Genomic DNA, 26,147 nt, shown 5'->3' on the forward strand with positions numbered 1-26,147 from the left:
CTTAGACTGAAAGGCTTTTCACTCTTTCTCTACATTTTCATCTTAATGCTACAGAAATTCTCCCTTTTGGAAACAGAGCTGTTGCATAAGAACATTGAGAGTCACAGGAAGGAGTCTGATGAGATGGTGACACACTTAACGACTTCCTCTCTGTGTATAGTTTCATCCTGGGTGGTAATAGATAACATGTTGCTGACTGGGGTAAAAAATATACTGCGCACTTCCAATTTGCTATTTTCTTGCAATAGCAAAAAATAACAACTAGAGAAGAGACTTACTCCTGAAATTAGGTGACATTTCATCGAAAGAAGGATCCAGTTTTGTTAAACTGTTTTCACATTACCTGTATTATCCATTTTTCCATAAAAGAAAAAGACAGCAGAGTTTCCCCCAGTGTATTATAAGCCTGGCGGGCCACCAGGCTAAGCACTGCTTGTTTATTTATTCTATAATAGGATGAAACATCTGAAGGGCCTACAAATTATGTTAATTTTAATTTTATTTTTATAATCTTTTGTCTTTTAAACACCTTATAGTTAGTGTTTAGGTATTGATACAAAATCTTTCCAATAACACTTAATTACCCAGGAATATTTTCAAGTTTCCTGTCAACTTTAAACATTTTTTAAGCTCAAAAACACAGTGGTTCAGCTGGATGACTTGTGTTGATCTAGCACTAAAATTCAAAATAAAATAAATGAAGGTTCATGGTTCTTATGCGACAAAATGTGGAAAGGTTAATGGCAGAGACATACTTTGGCAAAGCGGTAAATTAAGATGAAAAATTTTTAATTTAGTCCTATTAGTGTATATCACTTAAGATGTACACTAATTGCCTTAATTAATATACTTATTTTGAAGTGAAATACTCAAACACTTACATCCATTCCACTTCCTCATTGAAACTTTGCCGCAGAAACTTAATTTAGTGTCAAACTTGGCTAATCTACTGTGCAAGCTGAAACTATTACAATAAATGCTTTTTTTTTTTCTTTTTCTGCATCTCTGTGACTTTTTCAGATGGTAAGGTGGAGGTGACAAAGGAAAGCTTGAAGCTCTGCACCATGGGGCCAGGAAAGGTGTTTGGGGAGCTGGCTATTCTCTACAACTGCACCAGGACAGCCACTGTCAAGAGTGAGTCTTCACAGACACCTTAAAACATTTCCACACGAGTCCCTGTTCAAATGTCCACATGTTGCCACGGTGACGCATTGAACACACATGTTCAATGAAATATGCAGTCTCATAGTAGAAGACTTTAGGTCTGTTGCAGCAGGAATGTGTGTCTAGTATTGTTCTTGAGTTATCAAAAGCTGCCCATCAGCAGTGTGAGTTTTTGCAGCACTTCAGCCAAGTGCTGCGAGACCCGGAGTGAGACGAATGTCAAGGTTTACTGCTTCTTGCTCTTTCACATGTCAGAGCCCCAGCTCAGAGAGATGCACAGTGGGTGAGTAGGTGGTCCATCAGACTGGCAATTTGAATAGCCTGATAGATTAAAGAGAGGAGACTGAGGAAGCACAGGACAGATGGTGGATTACACACATTCGAAAGCTCGCAAGATAGCATGTCAAAATGAAAAATGTGTGTTTAGGTGAGGCAAGAAATAGGAAGTGGCTCCAAATTTGTGTTTGAGCGGAATAATAAAAAGACAAAAGGTGAGACGAGGTGAGGCATGGTCTAATTGGTGAAAGGATATTTGTATGCATGGATTAAGACAGATGCAGGCAGGTCAGAGTTGGGGCGAATTGAAACAAAGGAACATTCAGGATGATATGGATGAACTGAGAAGAGATTTCAATATATATTTATATCAAGAGCTGGCTCATATTTCCAAGTCTTATAAAAAAAAAATCTGATAGTAACCTTGGATTTAATGAATACACAAAGGGCAAAGGTTCCTCCATCCTGTTAAAGTGTGGACGAGGCGGGGTCAACCATTTCATGGTCGGAAACTTGCGTGGCCTGTGCTGACCCTTCTCAAGTCCAACGAACCAGCCAAACCGACCAAACTCCCAGCTCCAGTTACTATGGCAACAGGTGTCCACGGGGAGATGAGCCAACTCTTACGGGATAAAATATTCCCCTTCCTACTGGCGACAGAGCGTCTGGCTTTCTCTTTTGTGTTTTATTTTGCCCATCTACCAGCCCATCGGCCCATACTTCCTGCCGCGCTTTAATAAAAAAAAAAAAACCCATGCATGGAACAAATGATGTAATTGTCTACACGGCCAAAAGTGTGTTTGGTTTAACAGGGTCACTGGCGCTGTCTCTTAGGATGACTGTCTTTACTTTAATGCGTGTCGCTACACATGAATGTACCAAGGAATTCAGCTGCCAGGGCGGCTATTAAAGGTGATAGTCTCTAATGGAAATCATGCAGCCAGTAGTGCTTACAGAGACTCACATTCCAATCAAGCAGTTTAATTTGATCTGTGCATGCAGCTCTGTAGGAGGATGTAACCTCAGTTAATTTTAATCACATACGGTAATCTCCTAAGTCCCCCTCCGTGAGTAATTATATCTTTAGAATTTGGATGAACCGCCTATTTGTGTTGAGGTAAGGCTTTTACTTAGGAATTTAACTTACAAGCTCACAATACGAAACAATAAGCAGTATTGGGTTTGCATTGGATGAGAACGTCTCATAAGGCAAAGCTTGATGAGGAAATATCTTAAGCTTGTACGAGTCACCAAAGTGTCTTCAGCGGCTCACTGGTGAAGGAACCGGCTGCTCTGAACTGAGATTATTCTGGAATATTCAGTGTTATTAGATATTTTATTTCTTCATAAGAGTACTTTTTGTTTTACTTCTGTATTTGTTATTTCAAAAAAACTGCAGGTCCAACACAATGTAAACGACACACTTTTGCTAAAACCTTTGCTTATTTTTGGGACCAGTAGAAGAGAAATTATATGTACATTTTGGAAATACGTGTTTATTTACAGACAGACTAGACCTGAAAAGTTAGAGTGGCATTTTTATTCACAATTTCTTTTGCAGCAATTTTTAAACTCTGATCTTTATTAAAAAATTTTGATTTAACCATTTCAAGGGTGATTTGGGAATCGGCAAACTGCCATGGTTTGTTTAATGAATTACCACAAATTATTTTAATTGCATAGTAAAAATGTTCCTGCGTCAGCACATTCAAAAAATATTCCCATTCCCAACCTTTCATCCTTTTAGAGTATTTGCTATTTTGCATTCTCCCTAAAGAAACAAGCCCTTAAAATAACTTACGCAGACATTATGAGCAGCACTGCACCTTCCAGGATGCTTAGTGCCCCCTGAATGCTCCTCTAATCAATATGTTATGTTCAGTTCCTAGATGCAGACACTTAAGTGTAAAGCTATGGCCTCATTTGGGGTTTGACTCAGCCAGTCTCGGCAAGTGAAGTAAGATTTCACATGCAGTCCGAGACTCTCCTGAGACTCAGAAGAGTTCCTTTGTCATCAAGCTGCGTCGCATTATTTCCACATGATGGCGGTGAGGTAGATGCAGGCTGGAAACAAGAGTGGAAGAAAAAGGTTTGAGTGAGAGACAAATGGAGATGATAACAGGACAGCAGTGACAATACAAGGAGGAAGCTCCATCAAAAGGCTGCAGACTAAATTGTTTTTATGTTGTCTTGAAACGGGAGAAGGGGACAGTAGGAAAAAAAAAAGTTCTTAAAGCATTTAAATATCGAGGTGTTTTGAATGGATTGCATATCAAAACATTATTCAGCATAGCACCACAAAAAAGCATGGACAAATGACAGTGAAAGTATATGACAAATTAATTACCAATAAACTCCATAATAAGAAACAGATACACAGGTATTTGAATTCTGCTGTTGAGAACCATCCACATTAGTTTTCACTTCATAGAGAACCTCTTTGAATCTGCAGTTTACCATCCAAATTCTGTTGGCTTAAAGTTGCAACTGCAAATTTACAATTGAATTCTGATGCAGAAGAAATAAATCCTTTTAAATGTATGTTTCAGTCAAACTGTTAAGTGCATCTAAGCATCGATACGATTTGAACTTGATGTCCCAACAGAATATCAGTGGAGTTTATTTTTCCTCCACACATTTTCATTTGTGATGTGTTTTGTTATGTGCTCAATGTGGCACCAAGCTTAGAATGGGATTTGTTTAGTCTCTGTTGGGGTTACACATACACCATGGTCGCAAAACACTCAGATGCGCACGGATGTCTGCAGACATCTAGTTGGCAGATCCAGATGAAGAAATTTATGTCACACCGGCATTGCAGTTGAGCGGGCAGTGGAGTAAACTTTGAAATATGGATTAGGTAAAAATATGTAACAAGTGGTGGTTCTTTAGTGTCGACTGAAGGATTGTTTTGGGAACCAAAAATATACCAAACAGTTGAATTGATCTTCTTTTTAATCCAGGTGTAGGAATTTTTCAGCCAGCTGATAAGCCATGTGCAGCAGCATTTAAACGAGGGGCTACTCTGCATTACTTCCAGGACTTTAACAAACAAAATAGACAAAAAAATCAGTTGTTTTGAAATCACAGTTTTTAAAATGACTTGATACATGAAACCTGAGCTTTTTAATTTGCTTTTGATGTTCAGAATAAGATGCCGATTTTACCAAAAGTGAATAATTCCTAAATTCACAGCTCAGTGCCTGCATGTAAATCAGCATGTAGGAAGTAATGGTTCTGAGCCTTGAGCATTTCAGAAAACAGTTTCTCCTAAAATAAAAAGTCAGTCATAATCTCCTCCACTTCAAGCCAGTTTAGCTTCATAGCGACTGCAGGCTGCATATAACTACCCTTTTGTCAAAGTTATGAGGCTATTTTATCGCAGTGCTGTTAAAGCAAAAACGATCTCATTTCAAGCTGCTATCTTTATGAGGTGTATCTTGTTTCCTTCTGACAGCAGAGACAGTGTAAATGGATGGTAATCATATGAGTCGCTGACTGTCAGATGCTGCATTTATATGCACATAAACAGTCTAATAGAGAGGATATCCTAAGGCAAAATGACTTCTTAAAGATCATGTGAGTAATACTTCAGCTTGTGTGCACTGCTGTCAGAATAACAAAGAGGGACGACGGCGTTTTGTACTGTGACAGTGTTGATCACAACAATGGACCTGTGCTGAATGAATTCACAGTTTAGAATGCACAATGTTGACATACAATACCTACATGCGACCTGCATGGTGATACACATTTAACGGACGGAGCTCACACACGCACACACACACACACGCACACACACACATGCACACAAGACAGACAAACACGATTGTTCAGTAACACCACAGATAAAAGGTTGTTGGGAATCCAGGCCTTGTTTTCAGAGCAGTCATCTCTAAGAAAGTAATGTCACTGCCAGTCACTCCAAATACAATCAGTGAGAGAGATTATATCTGTAAGCTCCATCTTTTATAGCAGTGATGGAAAAGCAAGTCTTTGTCTTCATCTCTCGGAGGACTAACTGTTACGCACATGAAGATTTTAGCTTGTAAACATTGACAGTGTCATAAATCTGTGGTAACTTCAAGGCTTCTTAGAGTATTTAAGTGGGGGATCCAGGTATGAGGGAGTGTTTGTGTATGAAAGAAGCCGGTAGGGTACAGCTGGGTATTTCCAGCTAGCCGACACACATTAGGAGACATTAATGTGTGCAGGTTTTAGACCTGAAGCTCTTTCCATGCATGAATTATATATAATAAAAAGTCAAACATTTGCTGACTTTGAGACAATTTCTGCCCATACAAAAATCAGGGCTTAGTGTTTTCTGTCCTAATTTATCGCAGATTTCCAGTAAGAGGTATGTACACCCTAGCGAATTCTTATTTTTTTTTCTCCAGCGGGTTTGAAGGGAAGACTGTGTAACTGGATTATATTTGAACTAACATTCACTAAAATTGTCTCCAGCACTTTTAGAACAACAGGAAACAATTAGAGAATCTATAGCTAAAAAATACCGCCACAAAATCCGCTTTAATTCGGAAATTAATTAGGATGTATTTGGATGAAAATCTAATGTTTCTAATTGCTCTCCTCAATTGACATCAACAGTGGTGATAGGACACATTAAAAAAGGGAGCAAAAACCACTTACTGCCAGATGCATACATTTATTCCATGCATATTTGTGCCAAGCAGTATATATTTGTTTCATATGCTCACCATCAACATTAATCTCAAACTGACATTTTCTTTCTCATAATGATCCCAGCTTTTTTGACATTTATCCCTTGGATTCTCATTATGATGAAAGATTTTTATTTCCCTCTACTGTTGACCATCCAAGATATGAGCAAATATATCCTTTAAGATTAATGGCTTCACTTCACAGATATGCATGTTGGCTCATCGGAGTCTGCACAGTGACTCACTGACTTATGGTCATAGAGATAGAAGTTACCCGACTCGGCATTACTTCCAGAAGTTTAAGACCCAGAGCATAATTCTTGTTACGAAATCTTTAATCAGTTACAGTGTGCACTTTTTTTTACTTTATTTACTTGCTGTTTGCAAGCGACAAACAGGCAAAAAAATATTTACCTTCTTGGAAAATGTAGCATAATTCTGTGAAGTAAAAAAAGTCCCTCTCCATATTTCATTGGAAGAGGCATTTTACGTGACAGACCAGCACAAATACAATTTCTGTAAAGCAGAAGAAAAAGAAAACATGTTTTTTTTCCTTATCAGTAAAGAAAAATGGAAAAAAGAAAACTGACAGGCATACATTGACAAGGACAATATATAACAAGGAACCAAAAGTCCAACATTAACTGTCACTAAAAGTGACCATTGTGTCTGTATATGTGTCAATTTGTGTCAGCTATCCTGGTGCAGTGATCAATGCTAGAACCATCAAAGGAAGAAAAAGGCAGAGTTTCCATTCAAGAGAACTGATTGCTGTTTTGTGGCCGTTTTGTGAAGTAGAAATAGGATGTACTCCATGACCTCCAGAGAGTGCAAGAACATCTTTTATAGAGCACATGTTAATATTAAACTCTGTGGTCCATCTTGACCTTTTTACCAAGTACACAACTTTTCTTCAAAAGGCCAAACAGTCGGCTTGTATTTCACAACATAAAAAAAAACGAATCAATACTTTTAGCAGCTGTGATCTGGTGTCAGTAATAGTTACACAGACCAATGCCTCTGTAAAATATAATTATCCAAGATTTTTTTTTGAATTAGTTTTGTGCATTTTTAAGTTGTCTGTATTGAAAAGAAAAGTATACAATTGCTCGATTGACTAAAAAACAGCAGATCATGTCTCGCTAACATTGTTCTGGAGACGTCTTTCAGTGCGTCGCTGTAATGCTACCCTTCCTTCTGCCGTGAGCGCGCCAACACTTGTCTCTGAAATCATCCTCAGAGAAGAAAATGTTCACGTGTTAATGTGTCAGTGTGAGTGCAGCACAGTTTGCTCGGTGTTTCAAAAAAAGCTCACCTTGTCCATTCAGAGTGTATTTTGTTTGTAAAAACTTAAGGATGCAACTTCTAGGTGAACCAGGCTCAAAGTTAAACATGGCGGCTAGCGCTGACGGCGGCGAATAACAGCTTTTGTTGTTTAAATAATAAAACACAAGGCTTGTCAGATTGTTCGTATGCCGGTTTTCTCCCTTTCTCTGGGTTGCAGTAGCAATAATACTCCTCAGTTCTCTGTGGGAAACATTATCTGTTGTTGCATCTCTGACAGGTATGCTTCACATATGAGCTGTAATCCATGGATGCCACAAAATGTAACATTTTTAATATTTTTCACAAATAGTTTAGTAGCAGTGAGGAGAAGCTTTCTTTTGTCTGCCAGATTCAACCACTTTTGCAAGAGCCACAGAATGTCAATTAGCATTTATGTGCAGATAGTAACTAACAGCATTTTATGCCATGTTGTCATTGTAATTACATTTTTTTGATTATTGAAACAAGCCATTAGCAAAATCCATTACCTATTTGTGTCTGGCAAAAAAAACAAAAAAAAAAAACAAACAACAAAACACTTTCAACTCTTTAAATAAATTTCCTCACAAATGGTGCTGCACAGAAAGAAACTATGTTGCATGCAGTTGCTTTTTTAGTTTATTTATTTTCATTGTTGGAGATTGCTATTGACTAGGCTGCAGGTTTTGCATTTTGCAATCAACTTTGTCTTTCTGGAGATAAAATGCAAGAATGAGCTTTGATTTGAGGACACATATGAAAGCTAACACATTTTTTTTTCCACTTAACCTTTATTTAACCAGGAAAAAAATAACTTATTGAGATCAAAATTTCATTCATAAGAGTGTCCTTGTCTAGACACCAGCAGGATAAGAGAATAATAATAATGCTTGCTTTAGTTCTGAAAGAATCTGTCTTGATCTTTAGTTAGTCTGGGTTTTCTGAGCATAATAGTTCATAAACCCAGAATTTAAAGCCAGTATATTGATACAAATGATCACACTGTGGTTCTGCTAAACTGTTAGAAACCTTTTTATTTATCTAATGTAATATCAAACCGTATGTTTTGGAGTTTCACTTGCTGTATGCTGGACTTATTCATGACCAAGTAGTAAAAGCGGATAATGGCCAGAGGGGCAGGTCTAACAGGAATTAAAGAGATTTAACCCTTCTTGAAGCATTTTCTTTTCCAATTTTAGAAAGCTGACCTTAATTAGAGGTTGAGCCATATTTTAGTGAAATGAAGGGCTGATGAGAAAGACCTACAGACGCATTAAAAGATAATGAGGCAACTGCAAAAATGAGTAAAACAGCAAATTGGCTGCACACTTTAGCCTTGTGCACTAACAAGCAATTAGAAAGGCAGAGAAGGAATTGAGATAACGTTACTGTAGTTGTGACTGAACTGTGAGGAGAGCTACAGGAACTGTAAAACAATTGCTTAAAGGATATTTTTGAACAGTTCTGGCCTATAATTTTTGAAAAATAGTTCATATTTGAGAGTCAAATCTTTTTTTTAAAATTCACATTATTCATGCAGAGGTTTAGGATAATAATTGTCACGGGAGAAAGGATTTCAGCAGAGAACCATAAAAACCACTACAACAGAGAGAAGAAGACAGAAAGAATAGCTTTGGCAGATAGAAATCCAGTGGGATGAAGTAGGAAAGAAATCTGCTCCGTTTCCATGGCTGCCATGGTAGCACTGTTGCCAGCATGCAAAAAAAAAAAAAAAAAAACCCAACAAAAAAACAAACCCGTGTGATATCATGGTGAGGTTAGAAGCATTTTCCTTCCCCAGCTGTTTGAAGTCAGTTTGAAGTTAACTTTTTTGCTTTTTCTGTCATCTGTTTCCACTTCCTCCCGTGATTCAGTGTACATTTTTTTGTGTTTGTGAGTAGTTGTACTGAGGGGTCCCTGCTGCTGCTGATGCTGCTGTTGTTCCAGTTCTAAGTTGGTGCGCAGGTGTGAGCCTTGAGCTAGATGCTCTTCTGAGGCCTCAGACAACTTGAAAGGTTAAAGCACCCAGAGAGGATGCTTCAGACGGCGATGATTTAGAAAACAGGCCTGCAGGTGCAGCTGCTTTTCTTAGACATTTTTACACTTGTCTCATGAGACAATAGGGAAAGGCTAATGAGATAATATGCACTGGAATCTTTCCATTATTAGACGATGTTGAGCAGCTGAAGCGACTCCATATCTTGTTGATTTAGTTTTTTTTGTCAGGGCAATAATGATTTATTTAGTTATAAACTTACGATTAAAAAGTCATTCTGACATACCAAATGCACAGAAAGACTCAAAATATCCGAACAGTACTTTAAACTGGAAAAGCAATTGGATCCTTTGTTTAGGGTGCCAGTTTGCTAAGTGTCCAATCTGTTTCTGTCAGGCAATATGTCTTCTGACTCCATCCTCCTCAATAGGATACCTCACCATAAAAATGGGGATTTTATGAACTGAAATTTGACCTGCAGACTTTGCCCCCTGTACTTTTGGCTTTGAGACTCAGAATGCTGTAACGTCAGAGTGGATCTCGGTTTGGAGGTCAGCGTTTTGGTGGAGTAACTGAATAGAAATCCCACTTAACAATATGTTTTCAAACTGGTGCAGTTAGTACTGCTGTGTTGATCGAAGGGGAAAATATGGTTTCCACTCAAGAGCACTGATTGCTCTTGAGTGGAAACCATAAAAGCTAAAAAAAAAAATAAAAAATGAGAGCAGCACGCCATGCTGTGAGGCCTGCGGTGAGCGCGATAACACTGTGAGAAAGGGACAGCAGAGTACTGTTTTTGTCATAGCACACCAGTTGGTTTTAGATATTACACGTCACTCCGTCAAAGTTGTTTCACTGTGATCTTTTTCATAATAAATCTCAGTATCATCTTCTAAATATGACTGAATTGAAAACTGTAGAAATGTATTTTAACAATGTGATCATGCTGTAGAGGAACCCTTCAATGTGACAGTAACTACATATAAATTTCATATTTATTTCAATATATAATTTTGTTATACTACATATAATAAATGTAAATGTTAAGAATCAAGCCAAAAAACAAAAAAAAAAACAAAAACAAAAACAAAACAAACACACAAAGTTTGATGCCTCAATAATATTAAGAAATTCATTGGTGGTTTCTCAGAAATTTTAAAAGTGAATGTAAACTCAGAGCATAAACTACAATAAAATGTCAAAGACATAACTGGTAGAATCATGAAATTAGAAAAATTGATTATATATATATTTATTTTCTGAATATAAGCTGCTGTTATTCAAAAATATTTTGTTGTTTGTTTGTTGTACTTAATGTTACATGATTCTTTCCAACTGTTAAATTAAAAAAAAAGGTGTTTATTTCTTTACTAGCATAAGTATTTGTTGGGAAGTTAATAGCTTTTTTCAGCATTACAAAAGCTGTGAACCATCCATTATTGTCAACTTAATAAGTGCAGATCCTTTAAGAAATGTCTACAGTAACCTCTGGTTCTGAAGGGTAAAATAATGCACAGAAACTGAAAAACCTTTTTTATTAGTGCAACTGAAGGAGCAGACAGCAAATCCTTGGAGAGTTTGTGGAAAAACAAAGCAATCATATAAATAGGACACCTTTTAAAATGTTACTCTTCTTAAAAAAACATGCATAAAACAAAGCAAATGATTTAATCTCTCTGAAACGTTACATTAATAAGAAGGTATAGGGCAAAGCCTCTCGCTTTGATTACACCAGTTGCTCCTCTCAGTTCCTGTAAGTGAGGAATGCGTGAGAGTTTTGCAGAGTGAAGCGGTGATGCAACCCATTGGTAAATATAAACTTGTCTAAGCTTTGTTGGAAGAGCTCACTGAACTCACTCACATTTATGGACTCTTTGGAATAGTAATGGTTAGCATGTTATTGCATCCTGTTTCAAATTTACATTCTGCACAGTGTATTTATAAACACTACATCTCCGAGCTAACCCGGGGGACAGTGCTTTATACATACCATTCAGTGGTTGTGGCCGCTAAGAGAAAAATAAAAATCCTGAAAATATGACACATCTCCTTGAGTTGAGCGTTAGTTGGCAAGATGAACGTAACAAACACGACATTTTCATATAAATAAATTCTCAGTCAAATGTAATATTTGAAACAGGAGAATAATTTATCCCCTCGAACAACCCCACAACAGAAATAAAGACATTTATAATCTGGGCCACCTGCTGACTTGGCTAATGTTTATATAATCATTCTTCTGAATGGCTTCTTCGTGGATATTACAGAAACTAAGCAGAACACTGGAGCCCCACAGCGTGGAGGCAGTTCTTGTCAGAATAATTGAAGTTTCATCAAAACAAGAAATAATCAAAAGTGTTTTCAGACACACAACGGCACAAGCCGAGCAGTAGGTGGGAAATTCTCTCTGGATTCTCAAGTTATTTTTAGGTGAAGAGATTTGAATGCTTCCCCCCCCTCTCTCAGCAGGAAGCAAAGCATCTGTGTTTACTGACAGAAGGCCTCATGACATGCAGCAACAAGTTATGTCTGCGCTTATTTTTGGAGAAGATGAAAAGTGCAATTCTCTTGTGCTCGCTGAATCCTGACAAAAAAAAAAAAAAAAATTAAATAGTTTCACTCTGTTGCATGCTGTTATATGCAATCACTACAACAGACCTGGCAGTGCTTACCAAGTTGCTCTTTTTGCCTTTTTTTCTAGCATGCAAAATTGGTAATTCAACACTCTTTAGTACAGGGCTTGAATTGATCCACAGAAAAAAAAAGGCACGTTTTGAAAGTTTCACCTGGTACAACCTGGAGGTTGGACCTAAAAATAACCAGCCTGCTGATGAATAGCAAACACGCTTCATTTCCTCCATTTGATTTTCTGCAGGCGGGCAAGACTGAAATTTATAGAGTTATTCAAACTGATTTCCTCTGTGGAAAATGGTTTCTTGTTGAATATCCATTATGCTGAAGACAATAAATAATTAGAATTTATCTCACAAACCAAAAAGAGGGCAATTTATATAGAACACAGTAAGTTTTTGATTAATGTTAAGGTACACTTGACAGGGGAAGGAAAATAGCTTTTCCTTTTTTTCCACAAAAGTTTTTCTTATCACTTACAGCTCTGGATATAGTAAGGGATACTTGGCAGAGCTTAGAAAGGTCACTTTAGATTATATAAATGTTCTCAACACATTACAAAGCCACATTAAAAAAAAAAAAGATAACTAATTCTCTTACATTATTTCTTTTATCAATTGCATGTTCTATGTTAGATGTTTAACTCCTTCTACTCATATAATGTCATTCTGCTGATACACAAATTCACACAAATATGCCATGCCACTAAAATGAACATCAATGCTTTTGCAGTTTATCCCAGTCCTTGCAGTTCGCATTTTGGGTGTACATGAACAGTGTCTATCCAATTATTAGATTTATCATTTCAATCTAAATCTAATTGCCGTCGCGACTCTCCTCATCATCAAACTTTAAAAACCCAATCACTCTTGCTTCATACAAAAAGTCAATTGCACAAGTTCCATTAGCTTTCTAGGAGATTGGATCAATGCTAACGAATTCTGACTTTTTCATCCGACTTGTCTTCATGCACCAGCATAAGGTTAACATTTATATTTAATGCTTACATTTCTGATGAACTTTAAGATGGATTTGTGTGACATTTGGACCTGATTCACTTGTCCCCTCTGCAATAACTTGCACGTACACTTGACCTTTCTGGGCCATTGCTCTGAAGATCCAGTTTATCTTTAATTTTGTTCAATATTTCCCTTTATAGACAAGTACCTTCGTAATACTGATTAGCCAACCACCATTTGTTGCCACTGTTATCACAACCATATTGCTTGTTTTATTGTCGTCGTAAAGCATTCTTGTTTGCTTCTGTGCTGTTTGTCACTAGTTCTCTATATTGTAGATTTTCTGTACAGCTAGGGATACACAAGGCACCTCTTTCTTTTTCAGGGTGAAATAACTAATTTGAATTTTGAAATCAAAAATTCAATTTAGATTTCCTGTGGATTATACATCTAATCTCTAATACATTTTTAGTTTGATATCTCTTAGCAAGCTAAACCTGAGCACCATGAGTTTTCTGCAGACTGTTAGTCGTAATATGTGGCAATTCGTCTCGCCAGAAAGGGTTAATTGAATTGTTTGGCTTCCTGCCATGGATCTTCTTTATTATCCATTGCTCTTGCATTTTAGGGATAAGACAGGCCCATTCAAGAAGGTCAATGCTAGCCTGTCCTTCCGAAGGTTGATGTGATGCAGGATCATTGTCCTGTTGGAGCGCCCAGTGTTTCCACCTACTAGATCGGTGTCGTCGAAGGTGCCACCGTTTGCAGCCCTTCAAAGGTATTCTGATCACAAGTCATCGTACAAATGAGGCCCGCAGGCACAAATTAGCTGATGAACATTTTAAAAGAAATAATCAAGGCAAACGGTTTACTGTAATGATTTCAAAAGGTGCTGAGAAATACAAACATTCTTAATATGGAAGATAATAACAGATTATAAGTGGAGGACAAAGAATTCATTGGCACACTTTTTGCTTTCGTTTCAATGTGATGTCAGACAAGACCCTCAAAACATCCAGTCACTTTCAAAAGCAGCCCTTGGTGGATCCATTCAATAAACATCAAGAGTTTTCAAAGGGTAACCTCAATACTGTTGATAGGGGAAAAAAATCATTCAGAAATAGAATTCCTTTCCTTAAATACGGAAACCATATTTAATCCGGATTTACAGAGCTCTTCTCCACAAAATCACTGCTTTGTTCATTATATTAAAATATTATGTCTTTAATTTGTTATTACACATTTAAAGGTGGAAAAACATATATTTTTAATAATTTTTTATAAATTTGGCATCACTTTTAGGCACCATTGAGTCAGATGCTAAGCTGCGGTTCTTCATCATTCCACCCCCTGCAGTGCATCTGTGCAACTGACAGTGAAATAACCTCAGCATGCTGCTGCCATCACCATGCTTAACAATTGTTTAATTATTCACACAGTGTTGTGTTGAGGTTTAGTTGGCAAAGGGAGTTTGAACAAAATATTGGTGCAGCTGTATTAATTACATTTGAATCTTCACACATATTTTTGAAACTCTGGAATAAAAACCACAAGTTGTGCTCCTAGTTCCTGTTCAAGATTTTTTGTTTTTGAAGTTGGTTGCTAAATCATTGCTCCAGTGTTTGAAAAAAATATCCAATTGCATCATCAACAGAATAAATGTATATAAGACTCTGGCATCTGTGAGAGGTGTCCATGTAGAACTGTAAATTGTGAACTTTCAGTGACTGTTTTAAAGAAATGAATAGCAAAACCTAACGAGCGAAGGTAGTTTTTCAAATTACCTCAAGAATTTCTTTCAAAGCGTACAAAGGATTCCTCTTTAAAAGCACATAATAATGCTTCTCTTTCATAAATTAGAAATACAATGCTGAAGATGTGAAAAAATGAAACCTTGAAATAAATGAGATTGTTTGCTTCTTTCAACAAACAGCATGCCGTTTTAACAACTATTTTACTGTGGTCTTTCATGGTAATGCAATGTTAATTGAAACGCACGACTTTCCAGTTAAGATATGCTGAAAGCAAAGGTTGAGAAGTTTGTTTGTATTATGGAGTTGGAGTGGTGAACCACCTGAGACTTGGAGTCTAAAACAGCCCCGCTTTTAAGACTGGTAGGTTTAGAAAGTAACAAAAAATTTCTGTTTCACTTAATGCAAGAAATAAAAACTCTTTGAGAAACATAAGCTATTATTGGATATTTTAAAATAATTAAATGTGTTGCTCTTTTTTATATTTAAAAAGAACAACTTTTCCCATTTTTATGCACTCCCCTGAATCTTTTAGATGAGCTCAAAAAGATTCTGCCCCAACTTAGAGTACCGTATTTTCTGCACTATAAGGCGCACCTAAAAACCTTCAATTTCCTCAAAAGCCAACAGTGCGTCTTATAATCCGGTGCGCCTTATATATGGACCAATATTGAGCCACAACAGGTCTAGCAACTACGGTAAGCAGCCGCCGACTTCATTTTCTCCCGTAGAAGAAAAGTGCACGGTGCATGCTGGGATAGTTGTCAGAACGCTGGTTTGTTAATAAAGTTTGATAATACATTTAAAGCCAGGGGGGCAGGAGGGCGAGGGAAGAGAGACAGAGACTGCGGCGGCAGCGTGTCAGTTGGTCTGTGTTACCCAGAAAGCAGTTGGGCACAATATCGCAACACCAATACCGTGAGTGAAACAATGACTGGGRCAGCCTACTATAYAAAGTACTCGGGGACCACTTCTTTACAAATGTGGATATGTAATAATAGAGTACAGCACAAATTGGCAAACCGAAACGTCTATTCTATGCGCCTTATATATGAAAAAAGTTTTAAAATAGGCCATTCATTGAAGGTGTGCTTTATAATCCGGTGCACCTTATACTGTGGAAAATACGGTAACTATTTGTTAATCAGACTGGTGGAGAGATTACCTGAAATACGAAAAGCTTCACAAAACAAATGCATTTGTTGGTTTCCTGCTGTTTCAACTATGACCTTATGATTAACATTTTAGCAATGACTAGGTGGGTCATTGATACAATTTTTTTATTTTACCCCCAAGAGTTTCTGCCGCTCTTAGTAAATGACCTGTCCTGCTTTCTCACGCTCTAAAGAACTCATGTAGATATAATCAAACTTGGCTGATGTTATTAATGACTTTAGGGGAAAGGAGATTACTTTCTTCCACCCACCCCCAGCCCTGACAGCCGAATTCCTGTGAGACTTTCCTAAACAAAACACAGAGTTCACATCACTCTGTGGCTTTGTGTCTTTGTGGCTTTGTTTGTGTACGATTGTTTGTCAAAGTCAGGAAGGGGGGAAAAAAGGGAGACTCATGTTGACAAGTTCTTTAAAAAGAGAAAATGATGAAAGAGCAATTAATTAAAAGCAAGAATCACTGATCTCTTTTGTGACTTCGGAAGCAATAGTTGAACAGAATCAGAATTTAAAACCATTTAAGCGTCAAAACAACGTTCCTGACAGAAAACTCTTATGGCTGTTGCTCTCATTAATTAGTTTGGAGACAAAAACTGTGTCCCTCGGAGCCAGGCGGCTCCAAGTTAATCATCCACAATTGCAACGTGGATCATGACCAAGCATCAGTATGCAAACTACTCATATTTATAGCTGCATTTGAGATTTTGCTGTACATTTTATTTTCCACGCAATTGGATAATCTCCACAGTAATATTCTAAAATCCCCTGCTGCAGAAAGCAGATAGAAAAAACACATCATTTCACAGCCAATGGTGTGATGAGGAAGTGAGACAGAAACTTCGTCTTAGAATGCATGTTTTGCATCCTCTAACACAGTAAGATGTGAAAGTCCTTTTTCAGGTCTTTTAATATTTTAACTGAAATAAACCATTTTATGTGAAAAATACCAGTTTTACCCATATGCAATAATATTTTAGCACACACAAAATATTTCACAAGGATATTAGCAAGTGACTAATGACCTGACTAATAACTAACAACTCTGAGATCCTGTGTCAGATCTGGTCATTGATTTTTCTTTTTTTTGTCTCTAAAAGACACGACTTTCAGATACTGTATCATTTCTAGCTGTGACACTTTTTATTCACCCGTTCAACGTTAAATCATGCTGTAGAAACCTTGGCTTTTGTAGACAATGTTAATTGAAAACGCATGACTTTACATATACAATACATATAGACTTTTATATATATAATACCCGTGACAAAATTGTGAGAAATGTCAGACTAATTTGGGATTTTTTTTTCTTCCATAATAATCTCTGGATGTAAAATGTCAGGAGTACAATAAATCATTAAAATGGTTTCTCCTATGTTTATGTGATTTTAGCCATAATTGCATTACAAGAACTAACACACGTTGCACATTTGCATAATCTCTTTATCTTAAACAAAATTACAGTGAGTTATGATTGAACTGAATGCAGGAGTAACTGCTTCCTCTGCATGTATCTTTTTCCTGCTTGCTTCCTTTCATTTGCAATGTCTCCTGTATTTATAATTTAGCCCAACATGGGTAGGAGGCTGAACATTTTTAGCAGTACGAACAAACCACACTGTTTGATCAGTTGAAGAAGGCAACTTGAATAAGAAAACATTGGATAGTTTTCAATTTTCATCCATTCTAAAGCAAAAATATGTGTAAATTAGACGAAGTTTCCCAAAACAGAAGGGAAATAGATGTTGAACGCCTGTCAACAAGATGGAGTTAAGAAATGGTTTAGCATGTTTTAGTGGAAATTTGAAAGGACTCCAGATGACAAGAAACGGGAGAGATGAATTAACTTAACGGAGAATTCTGTCTGCACATAAATATCTGTTTTATCCAGAAAACAAACAACGAGAACGAGGAACAAACACGACGTAGAATGCCAACAACAATTTTCTGATGGAGATTAAGAGAACAAATACTGCTGAAAAACAGAACATATGCAAAATCTGCATACACAGCACAGACTAAAAAGTTATGCGTGATAAAGAATTCCAAAATATTACGAAGTGATTTCCATTGTTTAACGTATATTCAACCTCCTGAATATTCAGGGGTAACGAACAAAAGGAAATCACGTTCAGTACTCATGTATTGTCCTTTACACTCTGTATACCACATACATGAGGGACGTCCTAGGATATTTATAAATACTGTTGATGCACATCTTCATATTTGTCCTGCTCAGGCTGTGCTGGCACAGATCCACAGAGGCAAACTGTGAAGTAAGTGGTCAGTAACCCTTGAGCACTCATATTTATCTGTACCTTCAGCACAAGCTAACTAGCTCCCCGAGTCTCACCGCAATTTAGCCAAGTCCTCAAATAATACGTTTACCTACTGCTGTGCGCTGTGAGCTCCCTACATATCTTATTTCCCAGCGCTCTACACTCCCACTTTCTTCCCAAATACTTCACTGCAAACACTACACAATTGCCAATAATGTCTGACCTCCCACTCGCGTTGCTTCTGGGTCAAATCATTTCTCTCCTCGGACCTATTTCTATACACAAGATTTGTTGGGTCTGTGCTCCGAGTTGCGGCAATTTGTCCCCATTTTGCGCATTGCAAAAGTCCAAATAACCTTTTTGATTAGATAAGGTGTAACCAGATCCAGTTATGGCTGACACTAATAACACACTTGGAAGGTGAAATGTGGCATTGTGGAAAATATATTTAGACGCTATGTTTAGGATTCGAAGCAATGTGTGCGATTTCACAGATAAAACGTATTTGTGTGCTTGTATCTCTCTGAGATTTGTGTCGTTTTGTGTCTTAGAATCTCTTCTCCAGGAAACAGTATCTATCTGACAGCAGTGTCATTTTCTGTAATGAGGGCATTTCTCATGTGGTTTGACCTAATTATAAAGTGCTGCCAAATTATAGCAAGATTCAAGTCGTGAATGAAGCAGGGAATGTGTCCTTAAAGAATAATGCAGTTGCATCTCGAATAACTGGAATATCATAAAAATGTCACGTTTTTCATTAATTCAGCTGAAAAAGTAACACTCAACTACAACATCTCTTCATTGCACACAAAGTATATTTCAAGTGTTCTTGTGTAGCTTTTTAGACTTATATTAAACACACTTTATATTAGCCTTATAGTTCTTCATTAAAAGTGTTTTACTCTTGGTCACTCACTGATTTCCTAATTGCAAAGTTTATTCAAAAGATAACTTTGATCCACCTTTTTCATGTTTAAGTAACTCAAACGCCTCTGACATCGTCTCTGTTTCAGGAATGGATTGGGAGGTAAGAAAGGCATGTCATGTGTGTCGGGTCTTGGAGACTTCAGCTGCAGTCCAAACCTTCCTCTGCTCTCCTCTAGGTTCTAGTTATCCCTGTTGGTTCTGCAACCGTCCATCAATATGCATGGATGCAGCTCTGTGTGAGCAGCCATCTTCTTAGCAATTACATTTTCTGGCTTAACTTTTCTTGTAATTAGCGTCAGTTCTTGCCTGTTGTATGGCTATCATGTCAGCAAAAATAAATCCTAGTAACATTTTATATACCATATGTTATTAGTTTCACTTTTTGGTTTGCATTATTCAAGTAAAATAACTTTCTCCGTACATTAAAGTTACTGATATGTACCAGTGTTGGACAGTAAATTGCATTTGATTTTCCCAGTTCAACTCCTCAGTCATCGGACAAATGGAAGCTTTGATCCACGTACAAAAAAAAATCTAACTTTTAAAAGAAATTATGTATGAATCGGAAAACCTCCATGTAAAATAATCTTACTTATGAGTTTGGTATGGCTGTATCCTATTTAATCCAAATGCATTATTTTCTTCTTTTTTTTTCTTTTTAGAAGTTTTACTTGTAAAACAAACCGCTGCTCCCCCATGTTGTGCATGACAACTTCAATACCTGAGCCAGCAAGAAAAAAATAATCCCTCTATAATCAATAAACTCCTGAGGTTATCAGGAAAAAAAGCAATTTTTATCTTTAAATTTCTGAGAAAGTTCACGCCTGGAGGATGAGATAAGGTACAGCAACACTCAGACAAAATAATAAGTAGTCTGCTATCTGAACTAGTTTTTTTTTGCAGTATGTCCTTGTGCCCAGTTGTCACCCCTGAGGTTTTTTGTATTCTGTGGTGGATCAGGTCATAGATTTATTTCACTTTTTAAATCACTATTGAGTAGGTGCACAATTGAGGTGTTGAAGCTGAAATAACAGTATTTTCCCACAGAAGATGCTGCTTAAAAAATGAATGTGGATAATTTATATGAAACAGATAGCAATAAGACAAAGCACTGAAGTGATTTTACAATTAAATCAGCCAGATAAATATTCTTTTGTTTTTACTTTTTGTCGTTCATGTTCCACCTCAACAAGCCAATGTCTTATTTAAAATGGAATTGAATTTAAGAGAAGAAAAAAAAGACTTTCAGCTGTGGGTTAGAGGTCCACTGCTTTGATGAAACCCCACGCGGTCTGGATTTCAACAGAGGCTGCACGTTACGCCAGTGATCTGCTCAGGTGAAACATATTCTGATCGAAAATGATGTCAGAGGAGTCAAAAGAAATAACATAAAACAGCTGTTGAGGCTTAACGCGATGAAAAGAATCTCAAAAACTGAAATTTTAAAAATCTGTGAATCAACAACAGATAGAAAGATGGCAAATGGACAAGATTCTGACAGGTTTTTTACTCTTTAGAAGTTTGGTTCTATTTAATATTTCACGTGTGGCTACATGTAAGGCAGTAAACAGTTATAGCCAACGCTAATATTTGCCCCTGTTTTAGAATAGAATAGAGATAAGCATTATTGTCGCCATCGACTTGCCCAAGGCAGATTGTCTTTACAATTGTGTGATTCACTATTATTAAATCAAGACTGTATCCAACCTCAAAGTTTGCAGATCACATTGCAGTAATAGTAACTTGTATTCTTACTGTATTGGTCGTTTCGGATCATCAGATTTAAGTACTTGGGGTCAATCAGAGACTGAGCTTTCGAGGAAACAGCACACTGATGCAGCTTTAAGTGTTTCAATATCAGAACTGACGTATCCAACCATGTAGTAAAAGACTCAAAACAACAAGACATGTTGGAAAAATTCAAACTGAAAACAGTTTGAATACTGTTAAAAAAAATCACCCAACATTAATGTGTCAGTAGAAAAATACTGTTACATTCTTGTAAAGGAAAATAAGAAAACAAAGGGTGTTTAATACACCAGCTTCTCTCACTAATTAGTCTGAAAATGCTGCAAAAATGTTTCAAAATTTACATAAGAAAATAATCTGCACCACTTAACCCAAAATTTGCCCTGTATTTTGTACTGGGCTGCTGCTGCCTTGGGCCAGCACAGACAGCAGTCAGTTTGCGAATAATTAATTTTGAAATGTTTCGGAAGAATATCAGAGTGACTTTCAGTCATGTCACACATTTTGATAATTGTTCCTAGAACAAAGAGTAATTGTCTTACTCAGGGGCTTAAACTAATAAAAAATTGGATATTCCACAGTCAAATCATGACCCTGAACCAATTTAAATGTTGTAGCATTACTCGAGGCAAGCCAGCCGTGCAGTAACACGAATTAACTCCCAAATGCTGGGTAGGAGGAAAAAACAAAAAAATTGTACAGAACTTTCTTTTTGTGCTCCAGACCAGAATTAAGGCGAAATAAAACACATGGATGGTAGTTCTTTTTACACACTGCAACAGAACGTAAAGGTTTACACCTCCAAGGAGCAGTTCTGGTTGTCTTGTGTTAAACTACTAACATTGATTTCTCTTCTCTTTTAAGTGCACAGTGCATTCATTTTGTGAACGCACGAAACATAAGGCTCTTCCACAATATGCATTATGCATAAACTGTATGTTCCTTTGTGTTATTCTGGTTCCCAGACAACATAAATTGTCTTTCATGGCTTTACCTGTGTGTGGTCTTCTTTCCAGCCTTAACAAATGTGAAGCTGTGGGCCATCGACCGGCAATGCTTTCAGACGATCATGATGAGGACGGGCCTCATTAAACACACAGAGTATATGGAGTTTCTGAAAAGGTGAGCAACCGCAGCGTTTTGTTTCACGGTGACAGGAAACGGCCTGAATAGGTCTTTGATCTGAAATTCAATGAATGAATTAACAAAATTAATTCAGGGTAGTGTGTATGCATGCGTGTGTGTGTGTGTGAACTGTTTCTCAAACAATTTGTAATTCTTGATATTCTTTGCAATAACTCTAACTTCAGAGAGAGTGCCGTTTAACCATCTGAAAGGCACATCTTGTGTCTTTCTTCTAGAATGTCGGCGTTCCTATCTGTTAAGGAGCGACAAAGCACTAACCACTTTTTTTAAAGAGGGGCTTATTATCATTTAAAAAGGTTCCCGGAGCATGAAGTATAAGATGAAAGAAATATGCATCAAAGGACAGAAGGAGACACACAATCAGCTAATAAATCGCTTATCTACCTGCTTTTTTCTGTTCGGCTTTAATTTGCTTTGATTTTCAAGTAATTATTGAAATTGTGTGCTACCTTTCTTCTTTTACACGTAACCCTTAATTGCTATGACTTAGGTGATGTTCTTACATCATTTATATGCACTACTGCTCATATTTGTTGAAGTGAATTATTGACCCAAGGCAAATGAAAGGGAACAGTACATATTAAAATGAGCTAATGTCTCATTTCTACCGTTGCTCACAATGCTACAATGTTATTAAACCCCCAAACTGCCAATATGCTGTTTGGTTTTTCCTTTCAAGTGATACTTACAGCAAGATAACAAGTGCAACTTGATTCAAAAAAGTAGATAGAAATTGCTTATGTTTGCTGCAAGTAATGTTTTCATGCATGCATAATGCACACCACATGTACTTCAAATGATTATTTACTTGAAATAAAATGGTTTTATTAATTTATTCTCGGTCAATACACACAATGTGGCTTGCTAAGAGTTGCAATATACCTGACTGCAAAGAGGAAACTGTATATAATAAAAATTACATACTGTACAAAACGCCTTTTCCGTTAACCACTGAAAATTTCACATCCCATGTTTTTTTGCATCCTTCAGAAAAGAAATGTCTTTTTTCAACCTGGAAATTCACTATCTGCAGTAAACTGCACAGAAAGCCCTCCATCAAATAAAAATAGAAAAAAATTACATGTTTGTAGAAAAAACAGAATGTAATTGCTTACCTAATATTTTAAAGATTCTTCTAAAAAGAAATTAAAACACCCTTTTGACTTGAAAAATCTCAAAACATTTACAGCCTCTTTCAGATAGGATAAGGATGTACAGAACGGCAGCTCTCTTCTCCCCACAGGTCTTACATAAGAGTTTGAGAGATGAGTAAATATTTAATAGATCTACTCTATGTTTGGTTTATAGACGGGTGTCTTGGGGGAAATCAGAGATTAATGGTAGCATTTGTTAATAAGCTCATAATTATATTCCCTTTGCGCTCCTCGGAAGAAGATCTAATAAAAGAGCTTATAGGTTTTAGCAAACAACAAAAGCGGACTGGTTGCTGTGAGCCTACACCCGCCCTTTAACTGCTGTGAAAATTACATATTTGCACTTATAAGTTGTGGAGGAGGAAGACTCTGGAAACATTGATCCCACATGATTTCAAACACAGCAGTTGAGTGTACTTGTCAGGAGCTTTTGCCTCTTCCGAGGGTACATTTTGAAATCACGTTCACTCATTGTTAGAGGAAAGGTAAGGGTGACACTTAGTGAACAATCGCTCACAAATGTACAAAATGCATTTTTTCTTTACTGAAAGTTTTAGAGTTGGTGGGTTAACACTCAACATTTTCCCCTCCCACTTTGAAGAGAAAAGCCTTTGAGAACAGTCTGCATAATTTGCTTAGTTTAGAGGCACAGAGGAAATCCTATTTTATCCTTTATCGCAATCTCTCGCAATGAGTTGAGTTATGAAATTAGAAATGTCAACGTAAACAAAACAATTGCATAAATGAAAACAAATAGTGGTGCTGTGCAGCTACTTACGCATCCCCAAATGAAGCTGTTGGATCAGAGTTGTACAACAGAAGCTTTTTGTTTGTGTCGACATGCTTTGTAGTCCCGACCCCACTAAGGGACAAGGATGTAAAGAGGATGGATGGATGTAAAGAGGATGGATGGATGGATGGATGGATGGATGGATGGATGGATGGATGGATGGATGGATGGATGGATGGATGGATGGATGGATGGATGGATGGAGCATTTCAAACTCTGTATAATTCACGTAGAGTTGGGCCGCCTCTGTTCAAGGCCTCTCTAGTAAATCTAGTGTTTCTGTGGAGGAACTGGAGACATGTAGATCACAAAGTGGCCATGGTCTGGAGGCCGAGACAAGATGGCTAAGATTACTGTAATAAAAAATGGAAAATGAGCTCAGGGTGGGGGATGATGGGGAGCTGGAGAAACTAAGAGGAAGAGATGATATGGGAAGATAAGGCTTTGTTCAGCAACATGGCTTATTTTCTTTCCCTCTTGATAAACATTAGCTCTGTTTTATTTGGTTCGCTCAATAACAGACAGATTGCCTCCATATAAGCTGCCTGGAAGCACCGGAACAAACATCACAGCCTCGTGCTGATATATTAATTTTTCTACGCTGTAACTACACATCTTGCCACGTATGTTTGGCAGTATTAACACCAGCATACTTTGAGAATATAATAATGCATGTAAGACAGAAATCTAATTACAAAGATTTCTTTTCTCTCTTCCTGCTTTCTATTGACTACCTTGCTAATACGGTTGGGCGATTGGACGTTATAGATGATAGGCTGCAACCTTCAGCGGTTCTTTTAAGAGTGATTTTTTTAGGGGGTATATGAGTTACTCTTTCACACAAGGTCTTAAGTTGTCTTTTCTTCTGTTTTAATTTATTCATTTTAATATTTGACAATATTCATGTCCTTTTAAAATTGGTTTCATGTCCATAAGCTTTCATTGAATATCTTTTTTTACACAACTTGCATTTTTTTTTTTTTTTTGCCCACAGGTTACGGTTTATTATTATTAGTTGCCAGCTGAGAAGCTGTTGTGTGTTAACAAAACAGTGCTTATCAGTTAAGTTTGATAATTATTCTTGTGCTTGAATGACTCATAGGTCAGTTGCTTAAGAAACACTAAACTGATTTTCTAAAAATAACCATCTGGAAAGACTGGATTGAAGATGGGTTGCTAAGCAATTCATATCCCTACCAAAATAATAATAATAATAATAAAAAAATATCATTACATGGGCCAAAAGACTCGAACTCATAACTGCTTTAATAGAAATTCTGGCTTCAGATTGTATATGTATAAAATCGGTAGAAAAAAGTTGTACTTTGATATCAATGATTTATTGTAATAAGTTCAGAGAACAAATATTTTTCTGGGTTTGCTTTTTATATACACCCCAAGTCTCAGACACCATGTTATTTTGTTCCTTTTTTAGCAAAAATGGTGCTCCATCTCTCAAGCAAAGTTTTCATTTAAGTGCTCTTCCTTGTTTGAATTTAGTTGTTCCATCTGCCCACATTTATCTTTTGGAGCCATTCTCTTGTAGATACGGTCCAAAGGTAAAAATCATTACGCTGTCTTTATGCCCTCATTCAAAATGAGCTATGCGTTGTTACAATAAATCAGAACTTGAAGCTTCCCTCTCTGGAAAGTGGCAGAGCCACCTCCAAATTTATCACCCCTTGTACACAGTAGCATTACCGGTGTGATGCTGTTTTGTTAAAATGTGGTCATTAATCTGTGCCGTATAATTCTGTTGTTAGAAATGCTTTGTCTGTCACTGTCCAAAGCGCACTGTGCCTAACTCCTGGTCTTTGCCAATAGTGATGAACTGCACTTTTGCTCTAATGGTCATTTTGGACAGAGCAAGCATATTTCCTGGCAGACCCTCCTTGCTGGTTTATTTGTTCACTCTCTGTTTGACTGCAGATTTATGTGCTTTTGCATCATCAGTTACCACAGTTACCTGGGAGTGCAAGAAGAATTACAAAACTGAGGTCTTAGAGACCTCTTACTTTACACAGTATGACCTCAGGCCAGAGTCGCTAGGACAGCAAGCTTTAAATACTGTGTGAGTTGTTTAAAATATTTCTTTCTGTAAATTATTTTCCTGGCAGTTGAGTGAGTGATCTGACATTTTCTCTTAAAATCTTTGATGAGAATAAGGAG

The 26,147-nt window shown here is 37.0% G+C and overlaps 1 protein-coding gene across 2 annotated transcripts in view; it reads left to right on the forward strand.

Moving 5' to 3' along the window:
- LOC103476798 (cGMP-dependent protein kinase 1) overlaps positions 1–26,147 on the forward strand; it is a 91,193-nt gene that overhangs the window by 33,715 nt on the left and 31,331 nt on the right. For both annotated transcript variants that reach the window (XM_008429389.2, XM_008429387.2), the window contains exons 3-4: positions 1,021–1,134; positions 21,905–22,010. In XM_008429389.2, coding sequence (XP_008427611.1) covers positions 1,021–1,134; positions 21,905–22,010 — 220 coding nt within the window. The remainder of the gene's footprint in view (positions 1–1,020; positions 1,135–21,904; positions 22,011–26,147) is intronic.

Source organism: Poecilia reticulata, linkage group LG15 (genome assembly GCF_000633615.1).
Source record: "Poecilia reticulata strain Guanapo linkage group LG15, Guppy_female_1.0+MT, whole genome shotgun sequence".
Lineage (NCBI taxonomy): Eukaryota > Metazoa > Chordata > Actinopteri > Cyprinodontiformes > Poeciliidae > Poecilia > Poecilia reticulata.